The sequence below is a fragment of the Cucurbita moschata genome, unplaced genomic scaffold, assembly GCF_002738365.1.
Source record: "Cucurbita moschata cultivar Rifu unplaced genomic scaffold, Cmos_1.0 Cmo_Scf00018, whole genome shotgun sequence".
NCBI classification, from domain to species: Eukaryota; Viridiplantae; Streptophyta; class Magnoliopsida; order Cucurbitales; family Cucurbitaceae; genus Cucurbita; species Cucurbita moschata.
In genome coordinates this window covers 2,429,271-2,455,398 of record NW_019268534.1, presented here as the reverse complement: position 1 = coordinate 2,455,398, position 26,128 = coordinate 2,429,271, and the positions used below count along the sequence as shown (strand labels likewise).

Here is a 26,128-nt window from a genome sequence, read left to right as displayed (position 1 = left end):
TTAGTTTTTCGTTTTATTTTTTAGTTCAAGATTGGTTGTATTAATGAACAATAAATTGAATAAAGAAGCCATAGTTTGCCTTTCAAATGGTTTTTTTTTTTTTGTAAAATTTTCTACTGGAGAGGGAGACGAAATATTCTCTATAAGAGTTTGAAAATTTTTCATTAGCAAACGGGTCTCAAAATCATGAGGTTGACGATGATATGTAATAGGTAGGATGTTTTAAAATCGTAAAGCTAACAGCGATATATAACAAGTCAAAGCGAACAATATCGATTAATAGTGAGTTTGAGCTGTTACAAAGTCAGATATCAGACAATGTGCTGGTGTGAAAACTTTTCATTAATAGACGCGTTTTAAAACCATAAGACTAATAACGATATGTAACGAGTCGTACGTCTTAAAACCGTAAGGCTAACAGCGATATGTAACAGGTTAAAACAGACAATATCTACTAACGGTGAGTTTGAGCAGTTACAAATGATATTAGAGCCAAGTACCTGGCGGTGTGCCAGTGTGGAAACCTCTCATTAGCATACGAGTTTTAAAACTACAAGACTGACGACGATATGTAATGAGACAACGCAGACAATATCTACTAACGGTGGATTTTGACTATTACAAATAATACAAGAGCCAGATACCGGACAATATGTCAGCTGAGGACACTAGCCCAAAGGGTGGGTAGATTGTGAAATCCTACAATTGGAGAGGAGAACAAAACATTCTTTATAAATGTATGAAAACCTCTCCATAGTGCGTTTTAAAACCATGAGACCTAAAACCATCAAACCGACAGTAATACGTAATAGGTCAAAGAAGACAATATCTAAGAACGATGAGTTTAAGCTGTTACGAGTCTTTTTCATTACAAAAGAACAACTCCATGCTTTTAGCATTGACTTGATGAACTCTTTTGTAACAGATATCAAAGAAGAAACAGACAGACACACAGAAACAGAGAGAGACAGAGACAGAGAGCATTCATTCAAGTTCTAGATGAAAGGATCCAAAATCTCATCCCTAGCATGATATTGTTAAAGATGACTTACAATAACAGAATCCAATCCTATAAAGTCGCATAATTAATAGATGTGATGACTAAAACTTAGGGTAAATACACATCCATACTCTTACAACTATCAAGCCCCCATAGTACTTAACTAGTTTCCTACCATTATACATCGATATAATGTTCTAAAAGTGGGACGATAGATAAATACTGCAAGATTTATATTAGAGAAGGTCATTAGAAGCACTTCCGATGGACAATTGAAGGCCCATTTTCATCATAGTCTGCCTTGGTTATATGCTGATTTTGGGGGAAGACAACCTTGGCAAGTATAGCACCTCCAATCCATGCTGAATACAAGGACAAATTCTCTGGCATATATTCTGGAGCCTGCAAAAGGAATGAACGTTTCGAATAAGTAATTGTAGGAGTGAAAGCTTTATATAACTCGAGCATATAATTCGAAAAAGCAAGAGCAGCAAGTGCGAGCCCGTGTGGTTATGGGGGCGGGCACGAGTGGTCTGGTGGAAAAGAAGAGGTTCAGGATTGAATATGCTCGACTGTAAAGGTTCAGGAGCTGCGATATGCCTTTCGTGTAGTTTGCTTGTCATTCATCCAGGCAAACAATCTCAAATTTGTTTCCTTCTATTTCGTCAGGGATTATATTACCTTCACAAGAGCAGGACGAACAGCAGATGAACAGAGACTTGCTTCTTTCTGAAATCTTTCTTCAAATCCTGCACAAGGTAACAAACTACCGACTGTAAGGTAATATACAGGAATAGCTTTCTTCAAGAATAAAACAAAACAAATACATAGCATGGACAGAGATCAGTGCCCTCCCAAAGTAATGGTAAATTGTAAACACAGTAGAAATATCAGCAACTCAGAATAACGACTAAAGAAAAGTTCACATCATCAATTTCATTAGCTTCATTCAGAAAGTTAGCAGGTATACCGTGCCGTTCACATAAATAATCATAAGGAGTAGTTTTGACACGACCCATCGCTACGTGGTAAATGGATCTGTTCCCTTTAAATGTTAACATAGAAAGCTCTACACTTAAAAAAAAATTCTTGAAAACAAAGGCCTTAGCTTCGAATACTAAACAAAATTCCTGGGTTACTAGTTTTTACATTTAATATTTAAGAGAACTGAAAAGGTAAAAAATGTAACTCTAGAAAAGGGAGAAAAGGCTAATGTCAATTATTACCAGTCATTGAAGATGTGCCTCCGCATAGAACAGTGTTTTCCAGTAGTTGCCGGTGGTTATCGGAGGATACGGTTGAAATAGTCTGAACAAGCTGCTCGACAATTCCTTGCATGTCCAAACCCAAAATTTGTGGCCGGAATAGTGCCTCACCGACGGTATACCTCTCTTTTCCAATTGTTATTACCTAAAATCAATGGCCAAACATTATATAGAGAGGACTAATTAATAGAGATCATAATTTGAAGACTTCACGTAGTTGAGGAAAAAATGCAATACGGAGGATAGAGGAAACTATAACTCTATAAGGCAATTCCGAAGACATGAGAATAAATACTTACGGATAAATGTACTGACCATTACGTGAAGTTGAAACAAGACAACAGATAGGCAAGATAATTAAAGCAATAAGTTTAGGGACTTGATTGAGTTTCAAAATCATGTATGTACTCATTTCAAATGTCTGGTTATCATACAATCCAAGTATTCTTCATCTATAAGCTTCTTTTAAAAAGCAAAATAGACTTTACTTCCTTCTCTTGAGTTTAGGGGTTCCCCAACCCTAGATTTTTTTGACTCAAAGGAAAAAAAAAGGACAAACACTTTAAAATCTTCCGCAAAATAATTATTCAGTCACTCAATCCAGACACGATTCACGACAGTAGAAGGCAATGAGGCAAAATATTAAATAGAAAACAATTAGTTGCAACCTAAGAAGCATAGACACTTTAGTTTGGTTAATGTGTCCACATCTGTCACTTGGACACATATGAAACATTTGTTAGCCCAATAGACATGTGTTTGATACTAGTTGTATAAAGTGAATATGAGTCCAACATTAGTCAGCGTATAAAACACTTGAACCTACTTTGTTAAACATATACACATAAATAGAATGAAATACTATAAACACATAAACTAATAGACTTCGAATTTCCTTTCAGTATAAAAATGAAATAAATTTTAAAAAATGTATAATTAATAAAGGTGTAATTGTCATGTTTGTGTCCTAGCTTTTTTCAAAATGACATGTCATTGTGTCCATGTTGTGTTGTATCCTCGACTTGTTATTGCATATGTGCTTCTTAGGTTGCATTTTAATCATCAGAGGAGAAAGGAGACATAATGATTTGAAATACATGTACCGTTCCCCTATTCTTCTATAATATTTGCTAGAGTCGTCCATCTCCATGTTCCTCATTCATATCCAAGCAGTAAGTCATTTAATTATTAGGATTCCCATTATTAGAAATAACATGGTACTTGTGAGACTGAATGTGATGACTTGAGAAATTGGAACTTTGCAGAGTAAATCTGAAACATTTAGGAAAGAACGGTTAGTCCAAGCAACTCTCTAAGCATACACCCTCACGGCCTGATAAGCCAAGGCCTGGTTAGATATTTTACTTCATACGTCTTCACAAGGTGCTGCGAGTAGAACCACCACATACACAAGCCTAATAAGCCTAAGCCTGCATGGAAATTTTACTTAATTTTTCTTAATAAGCTGTTGCCACTTGCAACTCAACTCAGCATACACACGGCCCCCTCTTTTGCTTTCTACCCCCAACTAAATCAGCTCAACAATCAGTTACTGTTAGCACATGCATAAAGACATACTTGGGTCTAGTAAAACAACAATTATTGAGATGTAAATCCAAATACAAACCTGCCCATCGGGAAGGGTGTGTGTTTCGAGCTGGCATGAATCTCCAATTTTCGAATAAGCCAACTCGTCTTCAGCACAACAAGTATACAATTCTTTTATTTTCTCAACATCAGCTGTGCTGATATTCACCATTGGGTGAGATTTTCCAAGTTCTTGTGCAAGCAACCTTGTCAAATCAATGCCTCCAATTTCAAGTCTTCGTGACGCAATGTGATGAACAGCTCCTTCGATTACTGGTGCAATATCTGGTCATGAAGCCAAAAGGCAATATAGACAATAATTATGCTTCTTGTATTGAAAGCTTGAAATGGTTAAAGAAAAATATTAGAGATGATATTTTTAAACCACATCTTGGAACTTTCAAGTAAAGGTAAAAGAAAGCTGTTTAGTGATATAAAAATTTGGAAGGGTGCCTTGTAAGAAATCATGTGTCTTTCTGAGGAAATAATAAGGAACAAGACAAGTCCAACATGATGAGCCATTACAGGAGCCAAATTAACCTGAGAATCTGTTGCAAGGCTGAGAAATTAATCATAAAGCCACCTCATACCCTGTTCATCATTATACTCATGTGTCAAAATGACCACTGCCTCTCAATTTTTTTATTTGAACATGCTCACAGGACCTACCTTGTTTATTTAATGTAGCTATGAGTAACAGGTACAACATTGCATTTCCTATTTGCATGACTACAAAACATTATAACCAACCAACTAACCCAAACTAGGTAATGTTCGTAAGTTATAATTTTAAAAGATATTAATGCATGATCTCTATCTTTATATCCTTCTATCTAAGGAACAAGTTAATACCTTGCTTTGTATATTATATAAATAAATTCGAACATCCATTGGCAAAATTATTCATTGAAAGAAGCAAGGATATGAATTCCACGGAAGTTGATAAATATTTGACAAGAATACAGGCCATAAGCTCTAGTAAGGATCTGTTCAGATGTGGGTCATGTACCTATTTTCCCATGTCCGATATCAACAGTGCATCCCGAGATACGCCCTACAGCATAAAGTGACAATACAGCTTGTTCAGATGCATAAAATCCTGAGATGTTGAATGTCTCAAACATCAATTGCACCAACTGTTCTCTGATAGCCTGGAAAACAGAATGTCTCTCATTTTCCTTGATGAGAAGAAAACATGCGCACGTGTATGTATTTCTTTCAAGTACAGTATAACCCCAAGGGGAAGCAAGTATTTTTCTATCAATTGATGCTCTTTCTTCACCACCTTTGCATAGATGGTCCACATGTTCAAAATTACTCTTGCTATATGACGCATACTAATTGTGGTAGTTGGGTCCTCCATAACCAAAAGAATTCTTAGTGAACTACCATTAAAATTTAAAATTCTGAGAAAACTTGCGCTTTCAAGAGTAGAGAAGAGTCCAATGAAATTTGTTAGCCATGTTCAAGGGGAAGGTATTGTCTTTTGTTGGCCTATATGGATCAATCACAGGCCTAGAGAGATGATGGTTTACCTCACACAAAAATAGAAGCCCTTGGAGGATTTGAAAAGACAATAAATACACAACAAAATTAGGTTATAACTACGAATGGTATCATCTCGCATCTAACACTACCTTTAGAAAAATCACTTATTCAAATCAGCGGAAAATATATAGTAATGATGCAATTACTAAGAATTGGTAGAAAGCTGAAGCCACTGATTCTTAATGAAAAGAACACCATTATTTGCTTTTGAGTAATAAATAGTTAAATTAACTGAGACCGACCTTGGGGGTAGAAAGTGGATCTGTAAACAATATCTGTCCTTCATTGCCAATTTCCCATCCAAGTCCAGTATATAAAACATGGTGCAACAAATCCTCCATAGCATCCCAATCCTTAATGAACCCCCGGACAACCGGATCAACAGTCACGTCCTCAAATTGTGAATTATCAGTTACTGATCCATCCTCAGGCATTCGTTTCATATGGGTAGGAATTATCTGAGATATGTGGAGAGAAATTAAGAAGAATTAAGAGAAAAATCCCCAACTAAAAAACGTTTTCCAATTAAAAAGAGAAAACCATTTCCAATTTAAAGTAGTATGAAACTATATGTTTACAACACTCAGCTTACGACTTCCCTAACCTAACCAAGAACCAAGGAGTACTCAGCTTCAATTCAGAACAACCTTCTCACACCATTCCGCTAGTCTCTTGAAGAAAAAGAAAAAGAAAAAGCCCTTTGCAAATGGTTCTTCAGGGAAATAGCTATTAATTTAAACACTTTTCAATAATCGTCGACAATTGAAATGCAGAATTTGCATTCAACTGTTCGCAGCGGTGGAATACAATCCCAGGCAGAGAGAACAGAATGAAAGAAAGAAAAGCAGTTGAAGCAAAATACCATAGAGGGAGCCTGATCCGGTATGGCAGGTCCGGCTTTGAGAAGCTTGGAGCCAGGGTCGACCACGGCGGCTTCCATTTGCTTCTTCTTCTCTTCTTCAGAGGAAATCAGATCTTTTCCTTCAACTGGCTACAAGAAAAGCTTCGAGATGCGGCACAGCCTCCGCCGGAAAGCCGAATTTCAATTCTCCACACTCATCTCGCGGTCGAAAGTTTCTTATGTTTTGCGTTGCGCGGTTTAATTCATTTTCTCTCCCTATTTTCAAATTATATTGGAATTATCGTTTAATAAATTTCCAATATATTCTCATTTTCATTTAAAAAAAAAAAAACAAATTTCCATATAACCCCAAGTATATTTTAATTTTTCTAAAAAAAAATCCTGGGCTCAATAAATCTTATAAAAATGTGAGATCTAACGTATTGACGGGGCAAGCCTATTCATTACTTACCAGAAGAGAGGTAACATTAGGTAACTTTTAAAACTACTGGGAATTTGCCTCTTCATTACTTACAAGAAGAGATGCAACATCAGGTAATTTCTAAACCTACTAGGAATTTCTCGATGCAATGCAACATCAAGTAACTTCTAAACCTACTGAAAATTTCTCGATTGCATCATCAGTGCAAAAGAAAACAACATATTCAAAATTCGCCAAGAAAAAATCACGCTACAATAAAAGTGGTCCACTGCAATAAAAGTGGTCATATCCTTAAATTTTTAAAAGTGGTATACAATTTGAGTCGAATCCTTCAGTTTCACGGTAAATTTTGTGATAGAAGGAGATGTACAGAGATCGATGTCGACAGAAAAATAATTCTAGAAGGTCTGGATGGGCCAACAACTATAGATATCGATCATTTGCAAAATAACCGAGCTACTTCCAAAATTATTAAATTAATAAAAATACATCAACTTTCAACTTTATCTCAAAAAATAATTTTTTTTTTATGAAAAAAATTCAATTTTGAACAAAAAAAAAAAAACAAAAATACTCATAAAACTTTTCAAAAATATATTTTAAAAACATGCTTAAAACTTTCTAAAATTTCAATAATATTTTTTAAAAGAAATTAAAGACTTAAAAATATCACTAAATTTTTTTAAAAACTTCAAAAAAATACCACGCAAAAAAATCTATTTCTTATTAAAAATTAACAAAGAAATTAGGAAAAAAAGAAGCAGAACGAGTTAAAATTACATACGGGCTAAAAAAGATTTATTTACAAATACACACACATCCCACATCCACCATATAAGAAATATACCAGAAATTAATCATATAAGACTCCAGATGACTGTATTGTTGCAGTAATCCCGCAGATTTTCACCATCACCAGTTACAGGGTCGCTCATGATGGTATAGTAGTTCATTTCAACCGATATGGGGCCATTTGTTGAGCTAGCATTCTCCTGACCTTCTTCCTCAACCAAAATGAGATCACGTTGCTCGCCATTGGGAGTAACATCGTCACGTTGCTCGCCATTGGGAGTAACATCGTCACGTTCCTTTGGATTAGAAGCTCTATAACTCGATTCAGCCATGTCCCCCAGAAAGTCTTTGAGGGTATTGTCGGAGCATGAATCTGCAATGGAGATGAAGCTTACATCCAGGATTGGAATCTCAAAGTTCACAATGGACGTGTCACGAGAAAATCCGAGAACATCGTGTACTATGTCTATGTCGCTGCTTCCTTTTATATCGGCGTTGGCATTAGTTCTATCTGCGTCATTTTCGGGATGATGATGATGAGGAGTGTGGATGGGAATCCCCTTCTCTGAAAGACAATCTTCACTTGTTTCATCAATAACTTCCACATTTCCAAGTTCCTCCATTGCTTTAGCACTTGTTCATCTAAAGCAACTCCGAGACCACCATCAGCGCTCTCATACTTGCGTTCCCGGCTCATGAGAACTGGTTTGTCGTCTCCATCAGCAATTTTGGAAGAATGATCGTGCCGGGAAGGGCTCGAATTCCTGCAATTGGTAGAAGACAGAGAGGGTGAAGCAGAGTTTGCTGTGCATTGTGTGTTATCCATTTCTTGGGAACAGCTTATATGATCTATTCTAGTTTCAGACAGATCGCATGATAAAGATTTCTTGTGATTGTTTCCATCTTCATTTGAAAGGTCTGGAGATCTAACAGTTACAGTTTTTGAATGTTCTGGAATGCTGATTGAAGACGATGATAACGCGAACTGAGCGAGAGCAGATGCTAATACATCATCGATTGATGGCTTTGGTTTACTCTTCGAAGAATCCACCGCAACCTCCAGGGTTCGATTCTCTTGGCTGTCATCATTTCCATTCGAAAACTCAGCAGCAGCAATCACAACAGTCCCCTGATCATAATCATCAACGTTTGAAAACTCAGGAGCAGTTACCACAAGACTTGGACGCAACAGTGACGAACCCCCTGAGCTGGATACATCAAGTGCAATGGGCGATGTACCTGAACGTAGTTCCTTTTGATCTGGTCCACAACTGGGATGATCGTTTCCACTGTTATAGAACGAGTTAGAAGCTGACTCGATAGCCGAAAAGCTCGGAGCAGACATTCTGTAGCAAGATGGCCATTCTGAACCATGTGACGTCTTAGTTACAACTTCAAGTTGCTGCTCAACCTGCTTAAGCCTCCCTTCAATGCTGTTAATGGGTTTTAGCATATTTTCTTCAAACCTTAAAAAACAATTCTCTATTCTGTCCATTCGAGAAACAAGCTGGCACAAAACATTTTCGATACGACGAAGTGGTTCATTGTGCATTCTCTCTGTAACAGGAACTTGTAGATGCACCTCTGGCTGACCTACAGATCTGTCACACTCTTTTTCTTCATGAAATTTCACTTCGTCATCAACGGTTACACAAGATTTTCCTTCCTGCTCAAGTCCAGTTACACTATCGGTTGAATCGAGAGCATTTGACCCAATCTTGGTTAATATATGAATTCCCTCCTCATTAGAATTACGGCTACCATTGCTCTTACTACTTCCAGTAGTTTTAGATAACTGCAGAAGGGTTGGGACAAGCATGGACATCAAAGAACTTTGAGAACTTTGAGCTGAGTTCTTCAGTGGGCTCTCTTCCTCTAAATCAACGGGATTGGTAAACACATAGATTTCATCTACGTATACAATACTTTTATTCTGAAGTGAAAGAAGACGGATTGTAAGAGATGTGCAAGGATTTGCATCCGTTATTTCTGCTGTAGCCTCATAGAAGTCCTGGGAAAAAAATGCTTCATCAATAAAGAATTCATAAAAACAGATTTAGATCACCATTTAGATATTCAGAATTTTTCTGTCTCTATAATTTGCAGTGTGAATCTTCTTGGTAGATTTTGTCCATAAAGGTACAAGTTTAGATATCTTGACCTTTTCCTACTACTTTGCAAGTTAAATTTAAACCTTCCTTCCTTTCCTTGGTAGAATTCATCCATGTACACAATTAGTTTCCAGCAATTTGAACATTAATAAATGGAATGGAACTAAAAAGAAACACGTATCAAATATCACCGAGCATTGACATTTTAAGTCCAATGGTAACATCCTGTAAGATCCCACATCGGTTGGGGAGGAGAACGAAACACCCTTTATAAGAGTGTGGAAACCTCTCCCTAGCAGACACATCTTAAAAACCTTGAGGGTAAGCCAGAAAGGGAAAACCCAAAAAGGACAATATCTGCTAGCGGTGGGCTTAGCCGTTACACATCCCTTACAAGATTTAAGGGACTCGACAAATCTAGGAGCTAATGGCACATTCTCACATAAACACTTTGGTCATCTACATTACTATCTTCAAATAAAATATTCCAATTCAACAACCATGAATTAGTCAGTAATCAGTGGGAAAATGTTGCAAGGTCAACTATTGTCAATTGAGATTAATCCAAGTACGCACCAGTTAACCTTACATCTCAGATCGATCTCTTATTAAAATAGTTGGAAAACTAAGATCTGGGAACCTTAAGGAGAGAACACCATTGCATCATGAGAATCCAAATAACATATGGAAAGGATAGAATGAGCTTTTTGTCAATAAAATATAAGTGAGATCAATGAAACACACCTGCTTAATCATCCTCAATGAGTCTCCACCAGACGTGGTTATAGAAGAATTGTTTTTACGATCGAGGGCTGGGCCATCGGGAGCTTTAACTTCAACCCAGTCATCTTCATTCATGTTCGAGTTACTGCCACGTTGTGAATTGGCTTCAGTCACAACTCCATTAGACCCATTTATACGTGCAGAGTCATCATCAATACCATTTGTGTGAAGCACTTCTTCGTCTCTCAAAGCAGCACAACAACGGACAGTACACAAATATTCATTTTCATTTTGAGAAGAGGTAACGCAGTACATCTCATAGACTCGAGCGGTGCTTCTAACATAAACCTGCCGGATCTCGTGCTTTTCCGCAAAACGAACTGCAAACCATGATCTTTAGTTACCCCTTCAAGAGGCATCACTGAAAATCTGAAATGCTCAATGTGGCCAACTCAATTTTTAATTAAAATATGGGAGCAAACAAGCTGGAAAAAAACTGACAAGTGACTCGATAAACAATAAATTGCCAAGTTCATCCAACTGCCAGTAACCGGAAACTGCTATACCATGAAAAGGATCACTATTCCCGTCTTTGATAACTAAATCAAATCAGATAGCTTTAAGCCACCACTAATCTTGACTTATAATCACCAATTCTATACCTTCTTACAGCCCTAAGATTGTCGTTGATAGTCACTTTCTTGCAAAAATAAAACAGAAGGTGAAACAACCTACATAAATGAATGAAAACCTATCGTTTCTCCATGCAATTTTCGTAGTATCATTCTATGATCCTAATTTTTTCGAGAAACCTCCACGGAACTCAAACACTTGAAATCACTCAAAACACAATATCAAACCAAACAATCAGATGAGAAAGGGGACTTCAGAACTCACGAGTGATCTCGCATGGACCAGACTCCGGTGAGGGACGGCACAGAACAAGAGGCGACTTGTGGCCGAATTCGACCGTCTCCTCCTCGTCGATCGGAGAGTAGAACGATTCATAGACGACTGTATTCTCCAAACAGCCACCGGCGACCGTCCAGTTTGCGTCGGGCCACCATGAAGGACTGCAACTAACGTCGCCGTCGTTCTGTGAACCCATGGCGGCAAATTTTTCCGATCGTATGAAGAGGGAATCTCAGAGAGCTACAAGAAAGGAGTTCAGATTTGGGTTCGTATTTCTCAAGCAAACTGATTTATTTATTTATTTATTTTTATCTTAAATTATACGTTTTATATTTTAGTTAGTTTATCGTTGATTTTCTAAAAATGTCTCTGTTCCTTCCATTTCATAAAAATTATTATTATTTAAATTATGTTTAAAAGAATATATGAATTAAAATTAGAAAATTACCATTACAAAATTTAAAAAAAAAATCAATAATTTTCCAAAATTTATAGAGGAGAAATAACCAAAATTAACTATAAAAAATAATAATAATAATAAATTAACAATTAACTGAAATTATCCAAATTAAATTTTAAAATTAAAATATAATGAAACTCAAATTATACAACTAAAAATAGTAACTTAGTATATAATATTTGTGACTTTTAAAAAAAATAAGATATTTGTGACTTTTTAAAAAAATAAGATATTTATGAATAGTCTCTTTAATATAATATAAATAACAAAAAATAGTATCAACTTGAGTATAGTTCAATTGGTTAAAGATGTTAGTAAGTTATAGGAGAGGTCAGAGGTTCGAATCTCTATTTTATAAACAATAGAGATTTGAATCTACGATCTTTTAATAGTTTACTAACATCATAATTAATTGAGCTATGCTCATGTTGACATTTTAAAATTTTAGATAAAACGTCTCTCTTAATTCGTCGCTTCATTGAACAAGAGTCCCGGCCATTCATTCCCTATTCTATCACAATGGTATCCTAAAACTTGAACTTAACCTTTATAATCTTAGCAAAATGACAGAGAGCTTAAAACAACAACCTACAAGGGAGAACTGATTCGAAGAGACTGCCTACCCAGCCAGGATCGGCCTCCATGAATGCTCGAGTTCGCTCTCTCCTTCGAGTCCTCGAAAGAATTGTCTCCATACCCATACACGCTGCATATACACTGGGAAAGAAAACCCCAACATGGTAGGTATAATTAAGGGGGACAGACAGGTTTCACCTTCATGATTTCGACCTCTTTTGCTTAAGAGGAACGAGGCGAATTCCTTGCTTCCCGAGTTCCAATGTTTTTACTCTATCATCATCGAGGGTGACCGATAACGTGGACGTACCATCGATCATGTCACAAACCACTCCTTTCTGCCTGAACATCATATCAAATGTAATATAACAAATTAGTGATCAAGGGCAACAGATCGCTCGGGATTTGGTTCGGGTTTTCGAGCATATTAGAAAAATAAAACTCACCATGACTTGTCTGTTGGGTGTTGAACTTCAACCCTCTTTCCTATTGCATCTTTACCCAATTTTTTGAGAATCCAATTAGCGTCCATGATCTCATCCAATAAATTATCTTGATGAGACCGAGCCAAGTCTTCGACTTCATTGAACGATATTTTCTCCATTAAGGGCGATGGTCGTTTTCGTTTCGACCGTTGCCCTTTGACAGAACTTTTTTCTTCCTCGTGACAAGAAATTTGATTTTCGAGGGGAGGTTTCTTAAATTTGAACTTCAACAAAGGTTTCGAGTCCCTGGGCAAAGACGACTGTGGTAAAGCTGTCTGACCATTATCGTCGTGTCCATCGTTGCATATATGGGATCCACTCTCGAGTTGTTTCCCTGGAGGTACCTTCTCTTCTTTTACCGTGGAAACGTCAGAACGAACTGCAGGTGTGTTTCCTTCCACGTTTCTCTTACGAGAAAATACGCGAGTGCCATTCGGAGGACCAAGTTCAGAGCCACTAGTGTTTCCTCTGCCAAACGCAGAATTCGTGTCCGAACATCCAAATCTAACTTTTCCAAAGCTAGGAAGGCTCTTCTCTGTTTCCCCAGCTTTCGGCCGTGTTGATTGGCTCGAGTTATCGACTTTGTCTCCTATACATAGAAGAGAAATACAAATTAGATCTTGAATAGTAGAAGAATCTAAAACAAGAAAACCATACCATTTGAGGACACCAAATCTTGTTCTCTTTGGCAACTTGAAGCATCAAACTTCGGGGAACTCGCAACGTTAATTTTCCGTGCGCCTAAGTTTATTACTAGCTTCTTTCCTTTAGCCGTCTTCGACTTACTCGCATATTTTCCTGAATCTTCTCCAGTATCGACACCGTCACCCTTCCTCGCCTTGATTTGAACGACTTTTGAGGTCCTTTCTTCATCACTTACCATCACCTCCTCCACAAACTTGTGTTTCAACACCCCTGGTTGATTAATCGAGCACATCCCTTCATTGTGGCTAACACTCCCAGCAACCGGAGAAGAATACGAGTCAGGTCCTTCATTATTTTCGGGTTGCAAACCACCAGTCTTCTCATTACGCCCTTCCAAACTCTGATCTACTTCAGATGCATTAGCCAAAGGAGTCCGAGACGCTTTTTCTTTCGCGTATTTTTTATTCGATGATTTTTTCCCATAATCCTTGCTCTTTTTGGGCGTTTTGTCAACTAACCCCTTCAGAGATAGTTTGAACGAACGTCCAAACTCGTTCTTACTAACCGCAGGACCATTTTCTTCGTCGTCTGAATAAGGTGAAATGGAAAATATTTCTTCTTGAGTGGGTAATCCAGCAGCAGCCCTCAAGCTAACGATTAGATCACGATCCGCTTCATCCTTTCTTCTCCAAATCTCTTGAACGGCATCGTCAAGATTCTTTACCTGAAAAAAAAAAAACAAAGTTGAAGGGCCTCAAGAACAATTTAAATCAAAACCATCTTTTCTCCTGTAAGTGTCTACACCGGGGGGCGGGGAAGAAGGTTGGCGTTAAGAAAACCTGATAACATTCTCCACGACACGCCGTGCATTTGTACTGGAGATTCCCATCTATTTGAAACTGTAAATATTTTTCATCACTGTAAAAGATTTAAAAGAACTGATCTTAGCGAGTGCAAAGACAAGTGTAGTTCGCCTACGTCAAAGCTAAAAGATCGGTATCATATATTGAAACAGGAAATCGAATCGGTATCATATATTGAAACAGGAAATCGAATCGGTATCATATATGAAGAAATCAAAGCATAACATCAAGAGAACAATTCTAGACAACCTTCACAATGACACCATCTGTAAGGTAGGCTATTACAGTGGAGCCAATGGAAGCAGCAATGGTATAAAACTGATGTGCAATCCATAAGTTTACAACAGCAACTACCCATGTAAATATAATTAGGCTTATCCATCATTTCGGTGTCAAACGTGGAACTAAAACGTAAGAAAAGATTAGCTCCATACGTTTGTCCACGCATTCGTGAGTCAGTCGAGCAAGAATTTCGAAAATAAAAAGCCATGACATGGATAGCAGCAAATATATAGATCATTCATGAGTAAGAACCAGGTAAGGAAAAACCTGATACTATCACAATGGCAGTGCACCCAGCGCTGGCAAACGTCACAGCAAACCATCGGAGTAGATTCGGAATCTCTATAAACCTAAAAGAACACACGAGTTCACCCACTATTTCGATACCCACAAGCAACTTAAAATCCGAAAATATTGTGTTGATGTAAAATTTATTACCTTCAAACACACAGGGCAGTAGTTCCCCTTTACAAATAATCTACCACATGCATCACAAAATGTATATCCCAGAAACCACCTGCATTACAAACGACAAGCGTAAGATTTTTTCGTCTTCAACAGCTCAACTCATGGAAATTCGAAAGAAACGGATTTTTTCTTGTCTTCAACGGTTCAACTCGTGGAAATAAACACATGGCATTGCATGATGTACATAAATTTGAAGAATATTACTAATAAGTAGTAAGGGGAAAAAATAGTAATTGAAAGCGATGGAAGACAGCATTTTACGTTATCACTAGCATATCTTCAGCTAATGCACGTCTTCGCACATTCGAGACGGTGTCTTACAAAATAAAACATCAAATCTACCACCCGAACAAAAAGTAAGAACAACAGACGATGAGGTGAACATGACGAAGTAGGGTTTTTTTCAATGATACAAATTGAGAAACTAAAACAAGAGTGCAGACGATCCAAGAGAATAAACCGCATACCTCACACTTTGGCCGTTTCCTGGAACATTAGACTCACAGCTGTGGCACCTCGTATGCTTTGGACACAAATAAGGTCCAGAACTAACGTTCTACCAGATTCAATCACACGCATCAGTATTAAGCACGTTACTTGACTGGGATACAAAACTCGAGCGAAAAAACACTCCCTACCTTGTGAGGAGGATGCTGACAGTAACAATGGTAAGCACCATCACATCTTTTGCAGAACATAAATTTATTTGGATCACCAGTTCTTCTGCATACCTGAGTACACGGTCGTATTGAAAAACTTATCAAAATCACGACAAGGTGCTCTTATCTCTAGAAGAACCAAGGAAAACACCAAGTCTTTAAACGATGAAAATCATTCACGTCAGCATTAACCTCGGTATCAAGGGTATATAATGAGACCATCAGGCGATTAAATAAAAATGTATTGCCTTCGAGATCAAGGTAACTAATAAATTAGTGATGCTACTGATAAAGAGAGAAAATATAGTAATGCTGCATATTCCTTATTACCTCGCATGCTCGGCAGGAAGGGCAAGTCCACGAACTCCAGTGAAATAGATCTGCCAACACACACATAGCAAACGTTTATAAATAATTCTCGTCTAAAAATAAACTCGTGACCACACCTTACCCCTATGTTGAGCCCAGGATTTCAAGCAGTTGCGATGGTACTTTTTGCCACAAGTTTTGCACGAAAGCATCCTCCGTGTTCTCTCACTAGATTCATTTTCACCAACAAAACATATTCTACACATTACATTCACATTCGACTGCCCCTGCTCTTCCCCCACGAGACTACCGGAGGCATCCTGTTCAAGGTGAAAAAAACACGATTATAACTACAGCAGACAGGGCGCTTTAAAAATGTCTCGTAAATGACATTCCGAACTGAAGGAGAACCTGAGGGAGTTCGGGCATGAGAAGCAGCCCTCACAGCACAGGTCATTCACTGATCTAGTAAATATCTAATAACTATATACTTTCCATCAGCAGCTGCATTAATCCTAAGTAAATTTTTTGTATTTTCAATAGATTTCTCACTAAATCCCAACATCTATCCGGAGCATGTTCAAGTATTCAAAAGGACCAAAGGGCTAATGACTTGCCATAAGCGCTGGCTAATCAGCAAAGATCAAGCTAGCTAAATTCAGCATCAAAACAACAGGAAGAACAAATCCCTACACTAAGCTTCTACTCCACAACAATTTTTACAACAAGAACATAATCAATTAACCAAGAACACAGAGTCAAATCTTCAACATGGTAAAGAAAACAATCCAAACTAAAACCCTCACCACTAAACTCCCAGATTCAAATCGCCTGGCATAGTCCTCAGCAGCAATCATAGCAGCAGCAGCCTTACGCTGAAGCGCAATACGCTTCGTCTGAGCCGACATCGCCGCCGCCATTTCATCGACCCCATCAGCTCCACTAATAAACGCCTCACCAACAACCCCAACAGGCTGCACTGGTGGGGGAGGCGGCGCAACCTTCGGAACCCAGACCTGAACCGTCGCTCCCTTCCCATCTCTAACCCTAATTCCCCAAGGATCGTTGAGAAACTCCTCCACCTTACGCACCCCATCAAGAAACTCATTCTTAACTCTCCCATTCTGCAAACCCGGCTCAAATCCTAGCGCACAGAAGCAAATCCTTCGACTACACAACACAGAAAAACAAACCCATGTGAGGTTTCGAAGCAAAAAACAAACGAGATGGGTAGTTGAGAGAAAGAAAAGCCAAACGGCAACGAAAGAGAAAACACCCAAAAGAAAGCAAAAGAAAGAGAGAAGAAAAATGGGATTAGAAGAAAGGAAAAAAAAATGAAAAAAAAAAAAAAAAAAAAAAAGAGGGGAAGTGTGTATACCATGTAATTGGACAAGCTACGTGAAATGCCATATTTGCGAGAGATTTAGAGATTTTGAATTTTTGATTGTGCGTTAGGGATCTCTCCCTCCCTCTCTCTCTCTCCCTCTAAAATTTTAATCATCCAAAAATATATATAAAATCGATTTAAAAAAAAAATGAAATTTTTATAAATATTAGGACCGATTGAGGGGAGAGCGTTGAGAATCGAAGAGGAAGGGCGGGGCAGAGGCCTCGAGCGAGTAAAATTTTTTGGCTCTGTTTCAAAGAAAGACCGTATTTTTATTTTGTCTAAATGCCCTAATTTTTTCTTGTCAAATTAGGTCAATTTATTCTCGGTTTGACGAAAATGCCCCTCAGTTCAACTCAAATTTTCAAAAGTCACCCTGGATCTTCCCTCCCCTCCCAACCTTCTCATAGATGGTAACATCAAGGTTAAGCTTTTGTCATTTAAGGAGTTTCATACCAGTTTAAATCAAATTATTTTTTAAAAAAATATATTTCTCGGGTAAAAATTTTCCGCTATCATGGTTTATCTTATAAAAGGTAACTTCAATAATTTTGTATTAAAATTTGTGTTGTTCGAGATTAAGGGTATTTTTGTAAATTTGAGCATTTAATCAAATACTATTATACCCGAAAACCTAAGTTCAGAAGTTCTTACTTCATGTAATGTAACCTTTATATGTAAAATTAAATTTTATAGTAGACTATAGTAATTTTGATACCAATTATGTCCAATTACGTGATATTGGTGTTCATTCAACCCGTAAAATATGTCACAGTTCAATTAGATTAGAAATTACCTAATTTTAGTCGTGGTTTGTGTCTATATGCCGTATATTTTCTCAACTCAACTCAACTAAGTGAGGCGATTAGAAATTCCCTAATTTTAGTCTATTTTCTCAACTCAATTAACATGACCAAAAGTCGGCTAGGCCTAACCTCAAAACAAAGACAATGTGTCTACTCCACCCACCAATAAGACTCAAAACAAAGACAATGTGTCTACTCCACCCACCAATAAGACATTGATGCTTATCGGTGAAAGAGAAGACATTTAGACACAAAATATAATCCAAGCACGAGAAATTATAAAGACGACAATGTGTCTACTCCACCCACCAATAAGACATTGATGCTTATCAGTGAAAGAGAAGACATTTAGACACAAAATATAATCCAAGCACGAGAAATTATAAAGACGTAATATTAGAGGTGTCATTCAACTATTGGCTAATGTCAACCCTACTAAACATGACCATATGCAGGCACTCGGTAACATATCGTCACATTCAAACGTAATGTCGTTAGCTCATTGAAGTCGTAGGCTCCAACACCTATTAAAACATCGTAGAAGATAATCGAGTAATACTAACCCAGTAAATAGATTACGGCCTAAACTAGGCCTAAACTTGTTTGCTATCCAACTTAGATCTTGGTTTGAAAAACTTAGATCTTGGTTTGAAAAGAAAATTGGTAAGAAATTTGGGATTTGCAGAATGGTATCAGATCTAAATGGTAGAAAATTAGAGAGAATCAAATCTCTGGCACATGATGTTGGTAGTAAATTACAATGAGAACTTGGATTGGGTTTGAACTGATAAGAAATCACTGTTTTACAGAACAAGTCAAATGGTCAGAAGTGTATATATACGCGTCAAATTCTACACTTATTCTATCATTTCCAGCAACTAAAGTTCTACAAATCACAGTATTCCAACCCTACAACTACCTTCTAATTCTCTATCACTACTAATCTCATCGGTTTCTTGACATCTACATTATTGAAAAATCATCATCAAGTCCATCTAGTTCACCTTTTAGATTGTGTTGATGGATGATCAAAACCGAGGTCTTGGCGGAGAATTCAGACCCGGAAAGAACGTCCCCTATAGGACCCAGTTCTGGACATTGTTGCCAATCATTCATCCCGTAAGTTAACACCGAGTTCACTCCCCCACCTCGACCTACGATTACGAGAGTGTATTGACCTTCCAGTGATTTCAAAGTAGAATACGTCTCTGCGGAACTGGCCATGTGTTTTTCAACGTAAGCGACGTGCCCACCAGCCACGTGTCGTTCGTAAAAATAAGCAAAGCATTCGTCGTCTTGTCTCATTTCCTCTTCCTGCTCAGCAACACTGATCCTGTATGTCCCAGCTCTTCTTGCAGCATTTTCTGCATCAGCATCCACCAAGAATCTAATCACAGAGAGTTTAACTCCGGGATGTCTAGCTACTCGACCAGCGTAGGCTAATGCTTCTCGGTCGTCTTTACCGCCAATGAAGATCACTGCCACATTCAGGGTTACGTACGACCTTGAAATTTTCTCTACTGATCCAAGACCTCGATCCACTAGGATTCCCACGGAACAAGGGGCGTGTCTGATAACCTGTTTGAATGAATTTTGTTAGAACAAGCACCGATGACAAAGTTCGTACGAAAAAACAAATTCTCAAAATCCGATTTCTTCGCACGACACATCCTATATAATCAACCAATTTCCTAGTAGTTGTATATATCATACAATTGTCATGTCATACTAGTATACTTGAAATGAACCAGTTCTAACTGATTGAAGAATTACCAGTCCTTCAAAGTCTTACCTTGCGGTTCACATAGCGGAAACCTGCTTGGCCCTCGCTCAACGACCCATCTCCGCGCTGGTTCTTGTGGAATGGCAGTATGATAAGAGCACCCAACAAGTCCTCCGCTAAAATGCAAATGTCTTGTGCCATACAATTGAATGCTGAGAGAGCCAACATTCTTCTAAGGGTAATTCCATCTCCATTTTCATCTACATATCTCTGAAATGCAGTAGTAACTTGATCTCTCATTTGTGTCACTCCTGTGTGGGTTACAGTTACAGTGTCCACTCCTTCACCCTGCACTAACGTGGCTGCTATTTCATCTGTAAGTTCAATCATGTCTGTGACATATACAACAACTCCAGGGTTAGCCGTCCCCCGAGAAATCTCCATGATGTTAATGGCTGCTCCAGTGTTATGAGGTCCATGTATACATAACAAGATCTTAAGCTCACTTGATGGGTCAAGCAATTCGAGAGCCATTCGATGTGTAGGTGTGCGTTTCCTCGCCCTTCTAATTATATGAGCTACAACTTTTGGAGCATGCACGACTGTGAAGAAGATTACAAATACCATCGCAATGCTCGTAGATGTAGATATCTTTCCAGCCTGCATTTGTTCATCATTTCTAAGGTGAAATAGTTCGCTTTTAGTATAGTATTTATCAAGATGAAAGTGCATTAGCAGAAAGTGGTGAAGCCTTGAGCAAGTGTACTTACTATTTTTGCAGATATGGCCAAGTATATATGAAAATGGCCCTTCATGGTTAACAGCAGCCCAAGTGCTACAGATTCAGGCCAATGAAACCCCAAAATTGCCCCAGCAATGACAGTACCAACAACTTTTCCTACGGTTACAATAGCAAAAAGCAGAAGTAATCTGACCCATGTTATTATTTGTCCAGGCTCGAAGTCACTCAACTTGGATTCAACCCCCATCCAAAAGAAGAAGATGGGATAGAAAACAGTAGTAAGCAGGTAGTTAATTTTTCCAATTGCCCATCTTGATACTCTACCTTCTCGAGGTAAAAACGTTCCAGCCAAGAATGCACTGAGCGTCGGGTTGTAACCAATTATAGTAGGGCAGCAGCAAAGGAAGGCCATGAAAGCAACTGCAAGAACCAGGTGAGGACCCTTCATAGGTTTACCCTCGGGGTTTTCGTTATTCACCCAGTTCATGAATATTGGTGAAACCTTCGCCGCCATTATCATCTGGATCAATAGAACAAAACCTAATTGAAAACCATTTATAATGGAGAGACGCGTCTCTTGGCATTGGCAAAATAGATAGCCTATACAGATTGCTAGAGTGGATATAAAATCAGAATGCATTCCAGCAGCAATAACAAGTCGGCCTATATCCGACCTGCCTATTTTAAGATTGGTGATCAAACGGGTTAGCACAGGAGAAGCTGTGCTAGAGAGAACAGTTGAGAGCGAGAGGATGAAACTGATCTCTTTCGACTTCGAAAAGCTAATAAATGGGATTGTGGAACAGGCTAAGATGAGTGTTGAAATCATTCCGGCATAAGCTACCTTAGCATCACGTGTAGGTGCTTTGAAGAGTACACATGGATCCATCTCCAATCCCAGCACAAACATATAGCATGTCATACCAAAGTCAACAATATAACGCAGCGTCTTATGTATTGACAGATCGAGTTCTTTCCTCATGAAGTTTCCAACAACCAAACCAACCTGCGCGTTCATAGACGAACATTATAAATCAAAAGCATTTAAACTAAGACCAACAAGGCAGTTTGGTCTGCAAAGCTTTTCATTGGGGAAAAGACCATTGGTGTATATAAAACTTCCATGACTTAACACAGAACCCTGTTCTTGGTGTTATTAGAGCAACTTGAAAAGCAGAAGCCACTCATGAATACACTATCAGTCTCTCAAGAACCCAATACAGTGGATCAATTTTGACCATAAACAAATAATAACAATCATAAGGTAATATATATATATATATATATATATATATATATATATATATAAACAGTCCCTCATCTTTTGAGTTTTTCTCAATTTATGTGAGATTCAACTAATTCCCCTTCAAAATTTGACTAACCTGACAACAAATCCGTTTTTTCAAAGGGACGATTCAATGAGACATAAGCTTAAATTCAGAGTGACCTGACTGAAAATCATAATAATAGTAATAATAATGGCAGATTTTCTACCATTTCCTCATTTCCATCCTACTGTTGTTCTATGCTGGGAATGTGAATTTTTGAAACATCCAAAAACCAGAACCGTTATCAGAAGAATCAGATTACACTACCAAAAGCAGACCTAAAATGTGAGGAATCAGATTATTCTACCAAAAACGAGCCCTAAATCTCAAGAATCGATGTGAAATTTGAAGAGAAAAGAAGAAGAAGAAGGGGCTTACGATCGTATCAGAAGTAGTGCGAGGTTGAGAAAAAGGTCTCAAAAGGTAATGCACGCCATTGCAGAGACCCATCATGAGAAAGAAGCCCAAAATAGACTTGGTCGCTCGCCCGAAAATTTCAGTCAGCCGAATGGTGCATGTATTACCTGCTAAGGATCGCGATGGCTCATGAACCCTAGTCATCGCCATTGCGTTTCTTCTTCTTCCTCCTCGCGGAACTCCCAATCACCATAAAAATCCCTTTTCTGCTCTGCGAGAAGTTGCAGAGAAACAAAATTGTACCCTCGTTTTGCCTCTTCTCTGCGATTAAATTTTTGTTATTCTCGATCCTATTTTTTCCCTTGGAAATGATGAAGGATTTCACCATTGTTGAACCAACAGAGATGTTCCTTGTTCGAGTGGCTGGGATTTTCGGCTTAAATTAAGCAGAAAATTAAGGAGAAAATTTTGGTATCTGTTATCGCCTTTTGTTCTTCCCTCGTCTTTTCTTAATCTTATTTTAAGAACGTCAGCTATGAATCTATGGTTTGCGTGGCTATTATATACCTTAACGCCAAGAACCTATTACGATATATTAATTCTTTTTCTAATTTCATTATATTTTTTAATTCAATTTTATAAACCATATATATATATTATAATTATAAGCTGTGTTCGGGGGAGTTATTGTCTATAGTTGGATCTTTACGGTTGAATCAATCAAGGGGCTAAGAGGCAGTGGCTCACCCTGTGACGGATGACAGCAGTTCAAGTCTGCTTATCTCCAGCCCGTGAACTTAGTCAAGAAAATAAAATATTATATATATATATATATATATATATTATTTGAATTGTTGTCGTCCGTCATAGGGTGAACCTCTGCCTTTTAGGCCCCTGATTGATTCTACCATAAAGGTCAACTATAGACAATAACTCCTCCCGAACACAGCTTACAACTTTCATCTATTGTGTTGGAATCGCATTCTAATTAAGGATTCTTGTGGTTCCGGAGAATCTAGCTACATAAGAACTAGGAATAGAGAACTTTCTCCTCTTTTTCGTCCGCCTCTTTTGTCTTAAGAATGTTGGTTTTAAAAACAAGTTATTGTCCTTCTCCGACCCTTACTTCCCAACCACGAGTCGGAGGGAGTTATAAGAGTTCTATATGTGTTTTCCAACATTTTAAGGGTGTAAGACCAAAATTGCAAATATATGGAGTAAAAGATAAAGAACCATACGAAATATTCGCAAAATATTGTATTTTGAAGTATGGTAAGTCAATTCATGCACTGGCTAGAATCGATTCATAGTATAAAACATTGAAATATTTGAAGGGAACTATGGATATAAAGGCAAATTGTTTATAGAGCACGTCCAACTTTAGGTTGAAGGTCGTACCGACGTTGATTGGACGTAAAGCATGACGAAACGAAGATATGCTCTTAAATATTGTTCATTTATTACAGGTAACTTAGTTAAACTCATAGTCTCGTTCGATCATGGATAACTATTGTTTGATATGCAGTACTATGTTTAAAAAATACATTTAAGATTTAAAAAAGTTTGATTAATATTCTTCAACGTTTTAATAAAAAAAAATTAAAATACATTTATGGAGAGTAATTAATACGAAATATATATATATATATAATTTTAAGATTTACATTAACCCTATTTAATTTTATAAAAAAAAGTGTAATTTTTTTACCATCATTATATGAATGAAAATTGTCGACACTCGTAGATTATCTATAAATATTTTAATGTTACAAAGAAAAAGTTTAGATGTGTTTTTTGAGATTTTATAAAATTTTTAAGGGTATATTTTAAGTTTTTTTTTTATTTAATGTGAGAGTATTAACGAAACTTTTAAAAGCTCAACCGTATTTTTGAAACGCTCTTAAACCTATTTTTAAAGCAAAGTATTAATGATGTTCACCTAAAATTAAATATATATATTTTAATTTTTTAAAAAAATTTGAAGTGTATGGTTGAAACATTCGAATAATAATTATTGGAACAAAATATAATTAATACATTATATTTTCAACTTAAACAAAGTACGAACTAAAAATTATTTTAATTAAATAAATTTCATTATCAAGCTCAACCCATAAACGCTGGAACCACCATAGACTAAAAAAAATATTTATATATTTATATATTTATGTGGTTTAGAAATTACATTGACCTTTTGGTAATATGCCAAGCCATTCAAAATAAAAGATAAAACTCTTTATCTGATATTTGAACGAAGGGCTGTCCCTTGCCGTACACGTGGCACGTGATCTTGACCGATCAGGTACAGAAGTTGGGCCCTCGTCCATCCAACGGCTGACAAAATTTCCAAATTGAAAAGTCAAATAACATTATTTTTTAAATGTCAGAGTCAGAGACGACATTCAAAGAGAAAGCGTGCATCCGTCAAAGCCAACACTGACAATCTTACATCTGACGTTTGATTTGCCACGTGAACGGCTACGATCGCGTCTTCAAAAGTTGATCTCACATGCAGTGAATTTATGAATTAAACGGAACGTTAAATATTTAATTTAGCTAATTTAGGATTTATCTTTGTTTAAATTATTAAACAGCAATGAAAATTTGAATTTTGAAAATATTAGCTGTTACAAAAAAAAAAAAACATTCAACTTTGAAATAATTATAATTATAGAAAATATATTATCTTATTAAAGATTGAAATGTGTTAGTCGTTTTTTTTGTTTCTAGATCAAAGAGGAAAATTTATATTTAATTTAATAAAAAATTAACTTTAAAATTTATTCTATTTAGTTTTAGAATTTTAATTTTTTAAAATTCAAACTATCAATTTTGCATGATTTTTTTTAATAGAATTATGTTCTATTACATTTTTTAAAATCTATTAAATGTTTATAGAAATGAGCGATGATACATGAAAATCACTACAAAAGGAGTAAGATTCGGATTACCTTGTTGATTGAATATCTCAAGACAAGAACATTGTTTGAGATTCGAATCACTCCACAAGCAAGATCCGAATATCTCAAGGCAAAAACATTGTTTGAGATTCGAATCACTCCACAAGCAAGATCCGAATATCTCAAGGCAAAAACATTGTTTGAGATTCGAATCACTCCACAAGCAAAATCGATCATGTCTAGCTTGAATGATTCTTGTTGATCAAATATCTCAAGACAAGAACCCTTGATTGAGATTCAAATCACTTCACAAACAAAATTGATCATGTTGAACTTGAATGATTCTACATACAACCTAAACTACATAGAATTGCAAATAAACTTAGTTATTGCTAAATAAAAGCACAAATGCTTCTTTTACTATATTTTCCAAGTCTATTTATAAATAGAACTTTTTTATAACTCAAAATGAAACTATTAAAGACATTTCAAAAGTTGTAACATTCGTACCATAATTAACAAGTAAATAAAAAGTGTTAAAAAACATTCAATAACTCTAAATTACATCCATCTAAAATTTATAACATGAAACTTCATTATTGTTCAACGTGGTATGAATTGAAATATCTTTAGATAATTTTAACAATATTTTATTCACATTTATTTAAAGTATATTGTATGATTGATGTCTATTGGTTCATATCAATTATATTATATGCAATTAAAGTATTTAAAGAAATGAAAGGTCGAATAATATAAAGTTTAGGGACTAAATTTGTAATTTTATTTTACCATTTTATATATATTTTAACATAAAAAAAAATAAGGATATAATATTTATGGAGAAATTTGAACCTATTTTAGTGTTGAGATAAATGAATTATTAATTATTAAAAAAAAAAAAAAAAAAAAAAAAA

General features: G+C 36.7%; 4 protein-coding genes across 5 annotated transcripts; all 4 read right to left on the bottom strand.

The window, feature by feature from the left end:
- Positions 1-1,000: 1,000 nt before the first annotated feature.
- On the bottom strand, positions 1,001-6,519 carry LOC111456498 (actin-related protein 7-like). Its single transcript, XM_023098383.1, has 7 exons — positions 6,263-6,519; positions 5,643-5,858; positions 4,862-5,003; positions 3,893-4,137; positions 2,227-2,410; positions 1,682-1,749; positions 1,001-1,402 (listed from the first exon to the last, which is right to left on the bottom strand). The coding sequence occupies exons 1-7, from the start codon at positions 6,338-6,340 to the stop codon at positions 1,250-1,252; spliced, it is 1,086 nt and encodes a 361-aa protein (XP_022954151.1). The 5' UTR covers positions 6,341-6,519; the 3' UTR covers positions 1,001-1,249.
- A 912-nt stretch (positions 6,520-7,431) lies between these two features.
- LOC111456487 lies at positions 7,432-11,501 on the bottom strand. 2 transcript variants are annotated; one of them, XM_023098363.1, is made up of 3 exons: positions 11,207-11,501; positions 10,331-10,689; positions 7,432-9,486 (listed from the first exon to the last, which is right to left on the bottom strand). In XM_023098363.1, exons 1-3 carry the CDS (start codon positions 11,415-11,417, stop codon positions 7,960-7,962), a joined length of 2,097 nt encoding a protein of 698 aa, XP_022954131.1. In that variant the 5' UTR covers positions 11,418-11,501; the 3' UTR covers positions 7,432-7,959. The 2 variants fall into 2 exon arrangements, with proteins under 2 accessions (XP_022954131.1, XP_022954132.1); XM_023098364.1 differs by having other exon boundaries at positions 10,331-10,738; positions 11,207-11,296.
- A 559-nt stretch (positions 11,502-12,060) lies between these two features.
- On the bottom strand, positions 12,061-17,601 carry LOC111456373. The gene is made up of 12 exons (XM_023098207.1): positions 17,347-17,601; positions 16,775-17,138; positions 16,111-16,288; positions 15,990-16,039; positions 15,639-15,731; positions 15,468-15,556; positions 14,971-15,049; positions 14,800-14,882; positions 14,227-14,305; positions 13,400-14,111; positions 12,704-13,331; positions 12,061-12,599 (listed from the first exon to the last, which is right to left on the bottom strand). The coding sequence occupies exons 1-12, from the start codon at positions 17,376-17,378 to the stop codon at positions 12,458-12,460; spliced, it is 2,529 nt and encodes an 842-aa protein (XP_022953975.1). The 5' UTR covers positions 17,379-17,601; the 3' UTR covers positions 12,061-12,457.
- A 1,400-nt stretch (positions 17,602-19,001) lies between these two features.
- Positions 19,002-22,830, bottom strand: LOC111456554 (cation/H(+) antiporter 28-like). The gene is made up of 4 exons (XM_023098469.1): positions 22,333-22,830; positions 20,655-21,632; positions 19,954-20,544; positions 19,002-19,739 (listed from the first exon to the last, which is right to left on the bottom strand). The coding sequence occupies exons 1-4, from the start codon at positions 22,519-22,521 to the stop codon at positions 19,125-19,127; spliced, it is 2,373 nt and encodes a 790-aa protein (XP_022954237.1). The 5' UTR covers positions 22,522-22,830; the 3' UTR covers positions 19,002-19,124.
- Positions 22,831-26,128: the final 3,298 nt, after the last annotated feature.